The sequence below is a fragment of the Phoenix dactylifera genome, chromosome 9, assembly GCF_009389715.1.
Source record: "Phoenix dactylifera cultivar Barhee BC4 chromosome 9, palm_55x_up_171113_PBpolish2nd_filt_p, whole genome shotgun sequence".
NCBI classification, from domain to species: Eukaryota; Viridiplantae; Streptophyta; class Magnoliopsida; order Arecales; family Arecaceae; genus Phoenix; species Phoenix dactylifera.
The window spans coordinates 9,795,780-9,811,823 of record NC_052400.1 but is presented as its reverse complement, the minus strand read 5'-3'; the positions used below and the strand labels follow the sequence as shown (position 1 = coordinate 9,811,823).

The window sequence follows — 16,044 nt, the reverse complement described above, 5'->3', positions numbered from 1 at the left end:
TTACCTATAGGAAAGCTTTCTTTTCATTGACCACTTTAGTTACTCGAACCCACCTAGTACAACACATTCTACAATATGGAAAGTACCATTCAAATTTTTTACCATGAAATTAAATATCTTGTATACATCTGTTCTATAAGATTAAGCCACAAACCCTAATTGAACCTGAACATAATATTCAAAATTGGCTGATTTATATAAATGCAAAATCCTTAAGTGTGAGGCAGTTAGTATCAAATTTTCTCCATAAATCTGTAAGCATGACTAGAAAGCATGAACATTACAAGACCTTGCTAAGGGAAACAAATTATAAGGCCTCTATACTAAAAATCTTCCAGGATTCATAGGTTGGGTCAATACAACCAGCAAAATCTTATGATTAAAGGTTGGGTTAGGCCTATATTTATAAATGCCCTGGAGTGGCTTTAGAGTGGCCCAACCCGAATCCCATAGGGAGAAAAAGACCTACATTCATAAAATACAGAAAATACCATTCAAATTTTTGGCCATTAAACTAAAAATTTTGTACCCATCAATTTTATAAGATTAAGCCACAAACCCTAACCGAACCTGAACATAACATTCAAACTTGGCTGATTTATATAAATGCAAAACCCTTGAGGATGAGGTAGTCATGATCAAATTTTCTCCATAAATCTATTGGCATGACCAGGAAGCATGATTCGCAAGTGCTTGAAGATAATCCTTGTTCGTCGAAAGTAGGGATGATCAGGCCGACAGTGACACTGGCCTTGGATTTTTATGTGGATACATGTGAATACAATGATCCCAGAGTTGGTCTAAGGAAAGACCCAGCGATCCCTGTGGCTTGATGGAAATGCGTTAATTAGTCTTTGGTTGCATTGATCAAATCCAAGTCTCACCAACCCAAGTTTCTTTTCCTCCTTTTTCTTCTAAAGACATTCTGAGACTTACTATCACTCCATTAACTGGTACACCTCTAGAATTTCTTTTCCCACAAAAATGAAGTAAGAAAAGAAGCACTCTGTAGTATTCATATAGTTTCCATAAGTGCGTGCTTGGGCCTATCATCTAGTTTCCATAAGTTAATCTCATTACCAAAACATGGTTGACTGATAATAGAATAAATGGAAGTAAAACTAAACTACTCTACTAGGTAGCAGCATCATGATGCTACTCATCATTGTATGGAACTCATTTTGAACTGAGATGACTGCAATGAGTGATACTTGTCCTTGAAATTTTACGATGACAACTATTAATTTGTTTTGAAAATTTTGACAACATGTGTTAACAATTGAAGCAATGCCATGTCGAGCCGACATCACTTGCTTACGGTAGCATCATCAACCCATGGTACCTGGATCCGGGTATTGTTTCAAGCTTAGATATCATGATATTGATGAGGAAATTACGATCTAAATGAAAGGCTGCAATCATATAATGCCAGTAAGAGGCAAAGGAAGAAAAGCTATAACTAGGAACGATCACAGAGCCTGCAATCAAGGACTTTGTGATGCCACAAATTACCTCTTGGATGGAATGTGAGTAGTCCGAATCGGCATGTGGTTGGAGGCTCCGAACTGAATATGCCCATGGCCAACCCTTTCGGTGCATCATTTTCTTTGCATCTCCCTGCCATCCATTGTATAATATCCCATGTATTCAAGATCTACCATGGGTGCAGACAGGCACTTTTGAAGGCATTCTAATTTATGGATTGCAATTTTAATGATGCCCTGTTATATATATCATACACGCCAAATTTTGCCACTAATGCTTGTTTGATTTATATATGCTTGTCGGATGGAACTAGGGCTAAAATTAGATCGGATACCAACATATCAAAATCCATATTTGTTTTGTTTGACGGAAACAGCTATGAATGTTAGTCAGAAGCCAAAATTTATATCTCTATTTATTTTAAATATATACGGATACAAATTGGATACCGAGAGTATGGATATAAATACAAATGCAAATCGGATAATTAAACTTTATGGCCACAGAATCAAAGATATTACTAAGTGGGTAATAAATTAAGTTAATAGCATGTCAACGCGGTTATTTATTTTTCTTAAAAGTTCATGAGTGCTATATAAAGTTAAATAGAGTTATAAATGAAGTCGAATATTCGGATACGTATCGGATAGTTATCTATTGATATCCAGATCCATATTTTTTTGACCGATATGGATACGGATATGGATATTAGTCAATTATTCAAATTTCTATCTATATCCAGATAGATTTGAATATGAAAACAGATCCAGATGGATCTTATCTGACCTACTTTCATCCCTAAATGGAACCACAGTAAAAAAATAAAAAATAAAATAAAATAAAATAAAATAAATAAAAGGTCCGCCGAGAGTTGAATCAGCTGTATGAATAGTTTTTGGTGTTTGCTGGACCATCTTAGTTACAAGTAACTAAAATTACATGTTGTAGTAGTTACAGTAACTCCAGTGAGACTGCAAACCCCGAGTGTTGGACAAAAAGCACATGGATCCTGGGACATAAGAGCTAGCAAGTAGCAAGTATCAACCATGAACATGGGATATTCATATTACTTTCAGAAAGCCTCAATTCAGCAAGTTTTTTTTTCGAGAGAAACAAATACAGCAAGTTTATGGGGCATCATTCAGAAATAATTGGCACAATCACTACTACAATCACTACTACATGCAAGAACCAAGACTCTCAAACCTGATCTTGCACCACACACACAATGCAATAGAACGACAGCTTCAAACGACAGCCTCCTAACAGCAGCAGCCACATTGTCCTCTTATTCTCTGATAAATGCCTCGAGACACCACCACTCGAAGACCTTTCACATTTCCACAACAATTTTCCCTGTAGCATGACCATCTATGCTCTTAGCCCAAGCCTCCTCTGCTCTGCTCAAAGGATGCCTCGAATCCACCACTGTCTTGATCTTCCCTTCCTTCGCCAAATCTACCATGAACTTCAAGTCCTCCCCCTTTGGTGATAACAGCAACGGCACCAGCGTCTTCTTGGAGAAGGTCACCTTTTTGAAGACAGAAGTAGCCACAGCCTTGATGGATGGAGTTACGTCGATGACTTTTCCATTAGCAGTCAGATTAGGCTCGAAGGTGGACCAGGCAATGCCGGTGGTGCAGTGGATAACAGAGTCATATTTCCTGTCCGACGGGCTCTTCAAGCTTGCACCATCTGGAGTCTTGTAGTCCAGCACCTCATCTGCACCCAGACTCTTCACAAGCTCTAAGTTACGAGCACCGCAGGTAGCTGTCACATGGAGGTTTGCAAGCTTGGCGAGCTGGACAGCATAATGTCCCACGCCACCAGAGGCGGCGGTGATCAGGATGTTTGATGGCTCATCAGTGCTGTCAAACTTGGTCCCAGCAGCCTTCAGTGCCTGGAGGGCAATAACAGCAGCAGTGGGCAGGCCAGCACCTTCAGCTGGAGATACTTCAGAAGGCCTACTGACTGTAAAGGCCGCTGGTGCCACGGTGTACTCGGCAAGACCACCACTATTCTGTCAAGAAGTGAATCCTGATTTAGAAGAATGGGAAACAAGCACAAGGGCTTGGGCACCAAGTAGATACTTTGCTGCCTGCTCTCGAATATCAGTTTATGCTCTTCTAATAATGTGACGAGCCATCATTGATAAGAAAAGATGTGCAGCAGCCACCTTGCAGTGAGATGACTTCATTACCAACAGGAACCATCTTATCCTACCACTATGAACCCGACACATCATCAAACAGCATTGCCATGACAGCAACATCAACAATGTAAATGACGGCACGAGTACGGCTGCTCATTGGCACAAGAATGCCAATGGACCAAAGCAGCCAACTTTGTATGTTTCATAAAAATGGAATCATGCAAGTGTTCAGCATAATCTTTTACTAGTTTCTTATTTTGCTTCAATAAAAATCAATTTGGAAAATAGTTATCCATTCAAGAAAATCACATGTTAACAATAACATCATGAGTGAGGCTTCGAAGCCATCTGGATCAATGAATACAAAGATGATTTTGACACAGATCAGCGACAAACTAAGGACAGTTCGATATTATAATGCCAAAAGAAGCTTATCTGAGGCATAATTAAGTTGTCTGAAAAGGAGATAAAGTATGGGAATCTTGAAAGCTATGGTGAGTGACACCCCCCCCCCCCCCCCCCCCAACCCAAAAGGAAAAAGACAGAACTATAATCTGCTTTGTTTTAGTTTACTACTATTTTTTATCTGGTTCAAGCAGCAAAAACTACCATTGTTGAAGTTAAATATGTACTGTTTATGTGGTTTCCTTTCACTTACTGCCTACCATCCCTTGAAGCAAGTGCAAAAAAAAGATTACAAAAGTTGATGACTCACCGGAAGGTTAAGCATGGCAACAACTTTGTCACCTGCTGTAAAGGAGCTCACTCCAGGACCTACCTCAGTAACTTCTCCTGCTACATCAACACCTGTTTCAGAGCAATGCATTATAAATTTATTCCATAATGCTTGACTCAGTGAAAAATGCAATATTAGAAAAGAAGGGCAACAGGAAGATATCACCCAAAATTTAAACAGAGATAAATTGAAAAAATAGTACTCCACGAAACATATAATTCTCAGTCACAAGAGGCATTGGTGTTATGCGCTGAAGGAAACAAAGTTGTTCCTAATGCTATCAGGCCTGTTGCTACTTTCTATTCATGTATCAGGAAAGAGAAAAAAAAATAGTAAATTTTAATTTCCAGATCCTAGAATAAATATATAACGATAAATTATACACATAAGTACCAACACCATGTTGACTACTGTCTCAAATTTTTTTAGCGGGTTTCTTATTTATAGTTTTTTTATATGAAAATTTATTTTTGGGGTTTCTTGTGCTAAAATAAAACTAAATGGCTTGTCTCTTGAGTTCTAGGCCTGAGGGTACCTGATGCTTGGCCATTGAGTTATCAGGTCTGAGGGTACCTAAGACTCAAGATCAGCATATATTGTCTATGGCTAATACTCTACTTCCTCCTGGTTCAACATATATTGCTTTCGTGGTTTCAATTCCAATCCTTAACTATATAGCAGTATAGCACATCATATGCCTCTCTATTTGGTTGTCTTCCATCCCACTGCTCTCCAAGGCTGAGGTTTTAGTATAACACTCCATTAACCAGCAGTTGACCAACTCTAGGGACTGATGTTTGGCAAGCATGCAGCATTTTTCTTTCTTTTCTTTCTTTCAAACTTATTCTAATATTTCTTCCCCTTTAATTTTGACTTTTCAAATTTCTTCCATACATCAGAATCAAATCAGGCTTGTTTTAGCTTCCTTATAATTATAACTCCTTTACTCCAAAGTTTCTCATCCATTTCCTTACTTCAGCTTTGATCTTCTTCCTCCCACGTCTTTTAAGCTATATCCTTATGCATGATTTTTAGTTTTTCCACCAGATCAAATCCATTTCCTTTGTTAAAATTTTCTTGAAACTTTCTTAAACATTTACCTTGAACCGCACTCGTATTTTCATCTTAAAATTTTCTTCTTCCATATCTTGGAGATCCTTTTCTTTCTTCCATTCACCTTTATTAACAATTTCATTAATAATCACTTTATCATTCGCTAGTGGCATGAGACATTGTGGGACACAAAATTTCTGTTCAAAAGACAAAAGTGGCTAAGCCTTATCCACTAAACCATGAGCATGATCTAATTTCTCATGTCACCAGCCTTAAATTTGCATCTATTTTTCTTTGCATAATTAAGTAATTTGAATTGAAATTTTGAGGGTTACACCTTTGTCCACCTCTAGGCTTAGCTTCTCTTCAAGCTCCATCTTCCACAGCCTAAACCATTTACTACCTAGAGCTAACTAGTTCATTAAGAAAAGACTAAAATGGTAAATAAGTGCATTTACATACAGATGCTATACTACAGTTTTCTGACAATCTTGCTTCCCCTTGGTTCCCTCAATATCACCTCTAATTACAAGGGAAGAAAACTGTGTGCGCTTCTGTAATTTAGTCACCCGACAGCTTAACTACCTTGGGTTAAGCATAGATAATAGAAATGAAAACAAATGCATTAGTCCTATAAAAGGTTGTCCTAAGCCTGATTTCCAAAATTAAAAGGCATTGCGTAGAAGACAAGACAACAAAAATTCATTATTCTGATCAAATCACTGAGAGGTACTTGAGCAAAAGTTAAGCAATGAATTCCATCAGCACTCTAAAGGAAGAATTATCCCCACAACCACATAAAAGAACAATTATCTTGTTTATTTGACGAGCAAGACTTACATGGTATGAATGGAAATTTGGGCGGCAAAAATGGCCGAAGCATGCCTTTCTGAACTTTCCAATCAATTTGATTTATACTTGTTGCTTCCAACTTTAACAAAATCTCATCTTTCTTTGGTGAGGGAATTGGAACCTCGGCATGCTGCAATGAGCATAAATTCCAATGCAAAAATGTAAAAGTACTTTAATCAAGATTAGAGTATTCTTCTATGCATAGACAACACCAATTTTAACAGTTACAAAGCATAAAAGTCTCCTTGAGCATTTGTTATATCAAGCGTAAGAACAAGATAATATAATGATTAATAGGGTACAACATACACAAGCATCTACAAACTAACCTCTTAAATACCGATACCGAACTTTGCACCATTTTCATATTGGAATGGTATGCTATCAGTATGGCACTGGTATCAATGGTATGTACCAAAACTAACATATTCCAAAAATTGAAGAAACATCGGTATCGACTAGTATAGCTGATACAATATCGACTGGGACAATTGGTACGATATTGCCAGTACGCATCGGCATGAACTGGTGTGGCCAGCAGTACAAGTGTTTCAGCATCCTGGCACCTGTACGGGTGCCAGTTTCACACCGACATGGTATTGTAGCGGTTGTACGATCCCATCTCAATGGCTTTTGAAACATGCTATAAACAATTAAAACCACTATTCCAAAATGAACGTTTTAAATACAACATAAAGATTTCCTCCATCAAAGGCATTTACACTATAAAATTATGATTTTATATTCAAGAAAAACCAGTTTGAATTATTTAAGAAGCAAAAATTTATAATCACAAGAGGTCTATAGTTTTCGAATCTATTGGCAACGATTCCACTTTGTTCTCTTCACAGTTTTTATTGTGGTGCTTTGGGACTTCATACAAAATCAATAAGCATATAAATCCCTATTATTTGCACAAATGCAATTACACATAGTAACCCGCAAAAAGGACACAATAGACATAGTAACCCCCCAAAAATATACTCTTTAACAATTAGAACCTTTTTGGAAGTAAACCAATTTCAGGGTCATGAATTGAAGGATCTACTACTTATTACTAACTCAGCAACATAAAAGTAAAAATAACCAAATGATGGGTCTTGGTGTGGTTGGGGGAATAGAGGCCCATCACTGATGACCTTCATGGAGAAGACTAAGCCTTTCTAGCTTCTAGGTGCATAAGGTTAACATCGCTCCTCTACTCCCAAAGTATTACCACATCAACGACATGCAGATATTGTGTTCACTAAAAAAGAGTGGTACAATTTTGAACCAGCAGTCTCTTGAGACCCAGAACATCTTTGCAAACGAAAAGTGAGCAAACAAACTTCCGTTCTAGAGTCCCTTAGGGAAGAGCCCCATTTTAGAGAGAGAAAGAGAGACAGAGACAGAGACAGACAGAGAAAGTCAGGGTTCTTTCTCATGAGATAGAGAAAGAAAGCCAATATATAAAAGACCAATGGATCTGTCCAATGAATTATAGCACCCATTGGATTCCCAAGCGTATCCATCCATTTGTTTGAAACATCTTTTGAGAAACACAAAATCAAACCATGAAACTTCATAAAAGAAAACAAGCAAGCTACAGTATAAAAAATGGTATTTCTATTAATGAAATAGTGCTTCAGTTGCAACAGGGACTACTCCATGGGATTCCAACATTTGAAACATTTTAAAAGCATTTACACAAAATAGTTCAATGGTTACTAAAATACTTATTTAAAACCATAGTGGTAAGCCAACGGTCTACCACTGAAAATTTTGAGCTCTGAAAACTTCTATAAAGAGTTAAAGTTTCCAACAAAACTTCCTTTTTCTTGGGAGAAAATCCAACACAACATTCATTGAAGTTAAGGATATTAAAGGACCTCCTCAAATCTAATCAAGAAAAAACCTAGAGGAACTCTACACATATGGCAATGCCAATTGTCAAGCTAGTTCAATATTTTATGAAGTATTACACCTCATGATCCAATACAGGATTAGCTCTTCGGATATGAGGTAATGCTATGCACAAATCTCTTTATCACAGGAAGATAATTTCTTGAAGGGAATTGTCAAGTTTCTTTCTAATTTCACATGCTTATCTTTTTATGTTAGCATGAGAGCAAATTCCATATCTAATGAATCAAAGTATACAACCAAAGCTGTACCAAAGTCAGAAAGGGAAAGGATAGGATCATCCTTTCTGTTCTTTTTGACAAGATTATAACGCTTTTCTACTTCCTTTATCTACTTACAAGACTTCAGACATTTCATGATGAGGACCATCATTAAACTTTTTTATTTAAATGACAAAGAGGTAAGAGTGGGTGGTCATGTAAGATTTGAATACCATGGACGAAATTAGGATATTAAAGTTGATTGCCAAACTTTTCTAAGATGAACAAAAGAGTCGAAAAAGATGAAGCTACTTGTCCAGAGTCATTAGATTTGAATAAAGTCTTCGGTCCTAAGGAGCTCAAAGATTTGGCTGGATGGTGCATGTGATCCTCTAGGCTTGTGCAATCGATGATAAATCCATCTCCACATGGCATAATAACTTGGAGCTTCATAAGGATGCTTATGGCATAAGATAGCTCAAAAGGTATCACTGTCCATTCAAAAAATCATCTCTTTCTTTCAGTAGTCCTCGTTCATTTCTGTGTCTCACCTCTAATTTTTTGTGGTAGCCACTTTCATGATTCACCTTCAAGAGGTCTAGAATGAGGAAAAGGATGCCTTATCGTGATCCTTCTCATTGTTCTACCATCCATGAACATTTGTCATGTCCATCTTTTTTTTTTTTTGTTATAGAAAAAGGTATAGGATGGCAGGGCAATACAACTGCTTGTGCTTTTCTTCACCAGAATCTCAGGATTTCATTTGCTTCTCTCTCTGTATCCTCATTTTCTTTTGGGCTTGTTATAAAGTGAGTATATTTAGAAAAGCAGCATTAGGTATGAGGGCCAGATGGAACCTCTTCCGCTACTAAGAAGAATTTCTATAGTAAGTGGAATGATTTCCACTCAATATCTTCCATATATAAACTAAATAATAAGACTCACCAGATCTCTCCATTTATCACCGTTTCTTATGGAGGGTTGAAAAGTGCTTTTCACTCCAGGAAGACCATACTAACCTTAACTTCAATTTATAGAAAGGTGAAAGTATATTTGAATCCATCATGAAAAACTCTTCCATCACATTGCATGGATGCCAAAGTAGCAAGTGTGACATTGACTAGATCTTCTTGGCATGATATTGCTTAACTAGAAGATGAATAAGGCACCTTGTTTGGGAGATATTGCTGCAAAACCAATCATCCTGTTTGACATGAGATAAATTCAAGATATAATGATACCAACTTGACAATGATTATTGGTTTTGGATCCTTCCTCATTTTCCTTTCTCGCACCACAGATTGGAAAAACACCAATTAGGTCTTCTGTAATGAGGACCTTCATAAAGTTGATGATACTATAGTTGGGACATCTAGAAGTGATATGTCCAAACTCCAAAGCTTCGGAGCTTGAATGGTGCAATGTTTCTATCAAACAAGGTAGTCGAAGAGCTAAAACTAGCTACTCCATGCTTCAAAAAGGAATTCAGGGGAAGATGAGATAAGAACTAATCTAGTGGTTGAGAGTGTTCAAATGGCTTGGTAATAAACAAAACTCGCTTCCTTTGCCTTTAGATGTTTCTGCACTGAAGTTGCCAATGATGGAATTAGAAAAGTCACTAGTGGATGTAGAGATCTACGTTCAAGTATCACCTTCATGCTAATAAAGGTAGCTGGAACTCTGAATCTGCCCTTCCTAAGTGTCAAATTGCTTCTGCACCTTGATTGTGAGCTTGAAGACATTAGGATATCTGCCATAAGGATGAGAGTGGACAACATCATGAATCTGTAGTTGAGATCTATCACAGAAATGCCAACACCAAATTATGCAATGATTGAACTCCATCATTGTACTCCAAGGAATGAGTTTCTTGATGCAAGTTGTGAAGATGAAAATGAGGAAGACTATAGTCCTCCCCCCCTCTTTTGGTGGCTAAAATATCTGTACTTTATTAATGTCTTCCCACAATTCTAACCAAAGCTTTGGACAAGCATCATCATGAACTGAGGCTTTATGGAATGCTATTGGAGATGTTGCACTTGTCTCCTCAGCTCTTCCAATTTGACATTCAGAATTCTTATTAGCACACTAAAGTGCCTTCCTTACTTGATTCATGAAGATGCCAACGGGCGATTTCAACCTAGGCTGTGACACTAAAGTCAAACTATTTTTGTAGGATGGTCAAAATTAAATGCCACTGTGTCAGATAAAATTTGAACTACCTTTTGCCGAAGAAGCAATCTCAACTACCAGTCATGAGAACTCAATGCCCTTTCCATTTAGAGAAAGTAAATGCAAGTACATGGAACTTTATAAGTTACCTGTAACCAAGGTACGCTGAACCGGTACCGGTAGGCGTACCGGTTGCCTACTGGATCGGTTCGTGACCAGTTCGGTACGAACCGGTCTCATGGCCCTTTTTTTTAGTTCACGTCCGCGCGCGGACGCAGGTAGATAAAAGACTGGCCATAGAGTGGCATTTCTGTGGCATTTATGACCCGCGCGTGCCCCACGTCTGTGCGGGGCGGTTCCTAGCACGGAGAATCGCGCCCGTGCGGGTGGAATCGCGCCCGCATGCGGAAACACGCAAGGCGGGGAACCGTGCGCAGGCGCGCAGCCCCGCGCCCACCCAGGGCACTCTACCTCAAGGGAGCGGGCCACACGCTCTGACACCACAACGCGCGCACTGTGGTTTAAAATTCATAGTGCGTGCGCTGTGATTAAAAAAACCCGGTATCGGTGTGAACCACCGGTACGGGCCAGTACGAGACCGGTATGTAGTCGGTACCGGCTCGAAAATAGCTGGAACTGGTTTTCACGTTGTCCGAGTACCAGTTTCAGGCCGGACCGGTCCATACTGGGCTGAACCGGCCGGTACGGTCCGATTTGGCAGACCATGCCTATAACAACCCAGGACGTCACCTAAAAAGGCTAGCCGGAAAATATTATTTGGGTTTCTTGAGTTGTATAGGTACCCAAGATCTACCTAACAAATAACCGATGTGGGACTAAATCACAAACACCACGATCAGCCCGTGGTCAACCCAATGGATCCGTGCCGCAGTGTCTTCTAGTCCACATAAGCTATGGGTCGGGTCCGCTCTGATACCATTTGTAACAATTCAGGACCTCACCCAAAAAGGCTAAACGGAAGGTATTATTTGGATTTCTTGATCTGTATAAGTACCCAAGGTCTACCCAGCGAATAACCAATGTGGGACTAAACACACACCCACACGGGTCCTCACATTACCTAAGAGAACTCTATGGAGACCAGCCTCTATTTTGGGTCAAGAGAAGAAAATCAACCTAGTGCATGTGTAGACAAGTACAATACTTGTATGGGCACTTCTACTGTCGTTATTATGCCCAAACTGATACTTTAATGAGAACATTGTAAATAATTTTGACCTTATTCTTGGAACCTAACCTCAATCAAAAGCCTTATTTCATCTGTTTGGGGCTGCTTTTATAAACCACAGTATAATCAATTTTGGTTTAGTTCTAGGTTGATATGGTTAGATCCAAGGTTCGCCGTGTCGGTACCGGACCCTGTACTGGTGCCACACTAGCACTATATTGGTATGGTATAGTACAGGGTCCTTTTGGCATAGCGAGTGTTAACATACCATCCGTACCAGATATCGGTACCGAACTGGTACGGTATGGTACGTTTCGTACCGCCCAGTTTGGGCTAGCATGGCGAACCATGGTTAGACCGTATAATGATGAACTTCAATGCATTTCTAGATAGCATAAGGTGCTCCATGAAGCATGTATTCTACAATTGCCCTTTCATTGAATTGTGATTTCAAAAAACTCTAAGTAGGTATAACACTTTTGTTTGATATCCTTTCCGAAGATGGACTTAATTGCAATCTAATGGCATAAGGGCTCCTTTAAACAAGACCTATCATGCAAAGAACTTCATAGTTTCATTTGTCCCTTTCCATCAAAAAAAAAAGTTTCATTTTTCTTTTATTAGTTCTTTCTCGGTAACATTTGAGGAGAAAATCTTTTGTTTAAATTCTAATTTCTTTTAATAATCAAAAAGAGATTCACAAAGCTATATGCAACCAAGAATTATTAAATATCATAGAAGGAGAATAAAAATATTGAAACCATTAGAATGGCATTACGGTTGTCCTGTAAAGAGAAAAAAGGAAGTCAGAGCACTGGAAAGCTATCAAACAAAAATACCACAGCAAACACCCATGTCTTGCTTTATCATCAAAAACACCATTATCTTGCATTCCAAGGAAATGATACCACTTTGCATCTATTGCATATCTTTCCCACGTTATCACATGTAAAGAATACTGGACAACAATAAGGATGTCTGGAAAAATGGAATCAAAAAGACAATCTATTTGTATGAATGCATTAGATAGTTCTCAAGTCAAGTCTATTTTCTTCTTCTTATAATCCCTCATATTGTAGATGAATCTTTTGCAGTTACCTCGACTTTTATTTAGGCTATATATATATATATATATATATGATTATTCCAGTTAAACGTACTCCACATAATCCCCTTGCATTTCTATTCGGATACAGCAATGAAACTGTCTAAATTGATACCATCAGAGCCTCATATTGAACTTGATGGTTCTTCCTCTTTTATTTTTCAGCTAATCAAATCTTCACTTATAAGTAAAAATATGTTACAGCTTGTTAAAACAATTTCAGGCAAATATCAAGTCTTTATTTTTATTAAGTCGCTGAAAAATTCACTCCTTTGAGAGAAAACAGAAAAAATTACTCCATACACCACCCTCAAGTAAAAAAAAATCCTGACAAATGGACCTCACCATAACAGTGCCAAGTAATGCTCAGACAAATAGCACAAAGTGCACTAAATTAGCCTGAAAAAAAAACAGTGCACTAAGTCCTAAATAGTGCACAATTTATCTTTCCAAGTACTAACTGACAACTACAATCACATTTTAGAAGAAAAAGACAAAAAAAAACCCTCTGTAACTGAAATTTATCATTGAAAGAAATAAAATTTCCAATTTCAGGAAACAAAAACTCAAGCAAAAAAAGAACAGCAATAGAAGAACAGAAAAGAATTAGAGGGGCATTGTGGGAAGAGTACATATACCTTCAAGCCCGCAGCTCCACCACCGTAACCGCTGTACTGGACCGCCTGCATGGATTTCCCAGCCATGGAAGGAAGGTTAGATAGAGAGAAATGGGAAGAGAGAGTAGTGTGGTTGGTTTGGGAAAGTGAGAGCAGAGCGGAGGCGTTTGGTTTGGAGGGAGTGGGACGAATATTTCTACTGGTTTGGCAGCTAACAATCGTCGCACCGTGTCGCCACCTAAGGGTCTCGTACCGGTCCCGCCCGGGAATGGATTCACGAAAATAACCCTAGAAAGACCATAAAGGCTGTGGGGATTTTGGGCATTTTCTAACTAGTGGCATATTTATATTTAGTTTGTTTGACGATTACAAATATAAATATAGATGTTAGGTGGATATATATATATATATATATATATATATATATATATATATATATATATATATATATATATATATATATATATATATATATATATATATATATATATATATATATATATATATATATATATATATATAATAAATATGATATAAATCAAATATCGGAAGTATAGATATAAATATAGATATAATGAGGATAACTTAATCAAAAATATTACTAAGTGGATGATTAGTCAAGTTAATAGTTTATTAATATTGTCATTTATTTTCTTTAAAAGTTCATAAGTGCTATATAAAATTAAATAGTATTACAAATAGAATCATATATTCGAATATAGATCGGGTAGTTGTTATCTATATCTATAATTTTTTCACGAATATGGATACGGAAATTAGTGAGATGCTTTAATTTATATTTATATTTGGATAGATTTAAATATGAAAATAGATTCGGATGGCTATTATCCGATCTACCGTTGATTCACAGTTTAGCTTGTTTGGCTTTAGTGGTGCTATCATATCCTTCGGAGGTGTTTGGCATGGGATGATGACCCAAGATCAAAAATAATGTGAGTAGAGGTAATGAGATTATCGTATTTTGTTGTACCGTAGTGATTTTAGATGTTAGTGCTCTTTAATTATTCTCACTTATTAAATTATCGCCCAACCTGGTGATAGAAAACTTTTGAGGTCAAGTATCCAAGATCATCCCAGAATAGTGATCTTGAGCTAAAATCTGGGAATAAAAATATACTTAAGTTTAGCAAAAGAGATTGGTATATAAATATACTATTAATATACTATATCAATATTATGTATATATATATATTATATTATATTAATATTACATAAATAGCATTTATAATATATATTCATATTATAATTTATTTATATTTTTAAATTATATTAAAAAAATATTTTATTGTACTTTATATTTACATTATAAAATTATTTAATATATTACTTCTATTTGCCTTATTTTCCTAATCAAAATAAATATTAGTATTAAAATAACAATATATTATAACTATAAATCAAAATATATTTTCTATAATAATATTTAATATATTTTTATAAGATTAATAATTTATAGAATTAATAAATATATTTTTATAAAATATATCAAGGATAGTTTTTATATTATATGGCCAGTGTTCTTGGATTCTTATAGAATACAAATATGTTAGTTATGGATACTCGGAAATCTTCAATTATTAGAATATAGCATACCAAACACAATTATCCTAAATCGATGAGGATCAAATTACCTGAGATAAAAATTACTAGTAATTAAAAATCACTTTAGTGATTTCATTTGGGCCACTAAATGCCACCTTTATTTTTTTTATTTTTTGTTCCTAGAGCTCTTTCATCATTGCAGGGAACTTGCGCTTCAGGGGAGGGGCAGGTTTGAAAGCATCAATATATCCACCTATATTTTTAAATTGTATGCTTTCTTGACGAATTTTAAATTAATAAACTCAAAAATTGATGTTTTAAAATCACTGCTAATTTTTGATTTTTTATATTGGATAAGATGTTGATATCTCAGCCCAGATATATCACCTAAGATCTTGGAAAATTTCATAACTTTCCAAATTTTTCAACCATTTATCTAGGCCAATAGTTGCCATATAAAACATGCTTCTAGCAAACTAAGCGGGCAACATGATTACAAAAAAAGCAAAATTATTATACAAAATATATTTAAAAAATCCATAAAAACCATAAGAAAACCATTTGTTTAGGATTAATTAGATTTTCATTGAATTCACAGCTTGGGTTGATAAGTAGCTATAAATTAGTTACTAATAGTGAAAAAAAAAATTCACTGTTATTTTCTTTCTTATATATAAAAAATAAGATCAGTAATTCACCAAAATAGTTTTCTCATGTTCATCAAGGAGAATCTTTAAGTTATTATTTTTTTCCCTCCATTCCTCCCACCTCTCTCTCCCTTCCTGCCATGCTCTTCTCTTCACAGCTCATTCATTTGGGCTCTCAATTCTGATTTCCAAGCTAGATTCCAAAGGAATCGCACTGGTTTCCAGTTTGGTTTCTCATAGTTTTCTTACTTGAATAGGAAAAAGGTTTCTAATAATGATAAAATAAATCTATCAAGATGGTTGATATCTTGGCTTTTAAAAGCCTTGACTATCGCCTCGTATGGTGCTCTTCACCTGGGAGCTCCCACCCA

At 36.5% G+C, this 16,044-nt stretch overlaps 1 protein-coding gene across 2 annotated transcripts; it reads right to left on the bottom strand.

Moving 5' to 3' along the window:
• Positions 1-2,516: 2,516 nt before the first annotated feature.
• Positions 2,517-13,652, bottom strand: LOC103709403 (chloroplast envelope quinone oxidoreductase homolog). 2 transcript variants are annotated; one of them, XM_039129972.1, is made up of 5 exons: positions 13,485-13,616; positions 10,033-10,130; positions 6,267-6,408; positions 4,353-4,444; positions 2,517-3,505 (listed from the first exon to the last, which is right to left on the bottom strand). In XM_039129972.1, exons 2-5 carry the CDS (start codon positions 10,120-10,122, stop codon positions 2,819-2,821), a joined length of 1,011 nt encoding a protein of 336 aa, XP_038985900.1. In that variant the 5' UTR covers positions 10,123-10,130; positions 13,485-13,616; the 3' UTR covers positions 2,517-2,818. The 2 variants fall into 2 exon arrangements, with proteins under 2 accessions (XP_038985900.1, XP_008792935.1); XM_008794713.3 differs by lacking the exon at positions 10,033-10,130 and having other exon boundaries at positions 13,485-13,652.
• Between the last annotated feature and the right edge of the window lie 2,392 nt (positions 13,653-16,044).

What these genes read in the sequence shown, in the direction of transcription:
- LOC103709403 (XM_039129972.1), bottom strand. Translation starts at nt 10,122, where the DNA reads ATGTCTTCAAGCTCACAATCAAGGTGCAGAAGCAATTTGACACTTAGG. An exon ending in CTACCTTTATTAGCATGAAG is followed by an intron (nt 6,409 to 10,032) that starts GTGATACTTGAA and finishes TGCTCATTGCAG; the next exon opens with CATGCCGAGGTTCCAATTCC. An exon ending in TTGCCATGCTTAACCTTCCG is followed by an intron (nt 3,506 to 4,352) that starts GTGAGTCATCAA and finishes ACTTCTTGACAG; the next exon opens with AATAGTGGTGGTCTTGCCGA.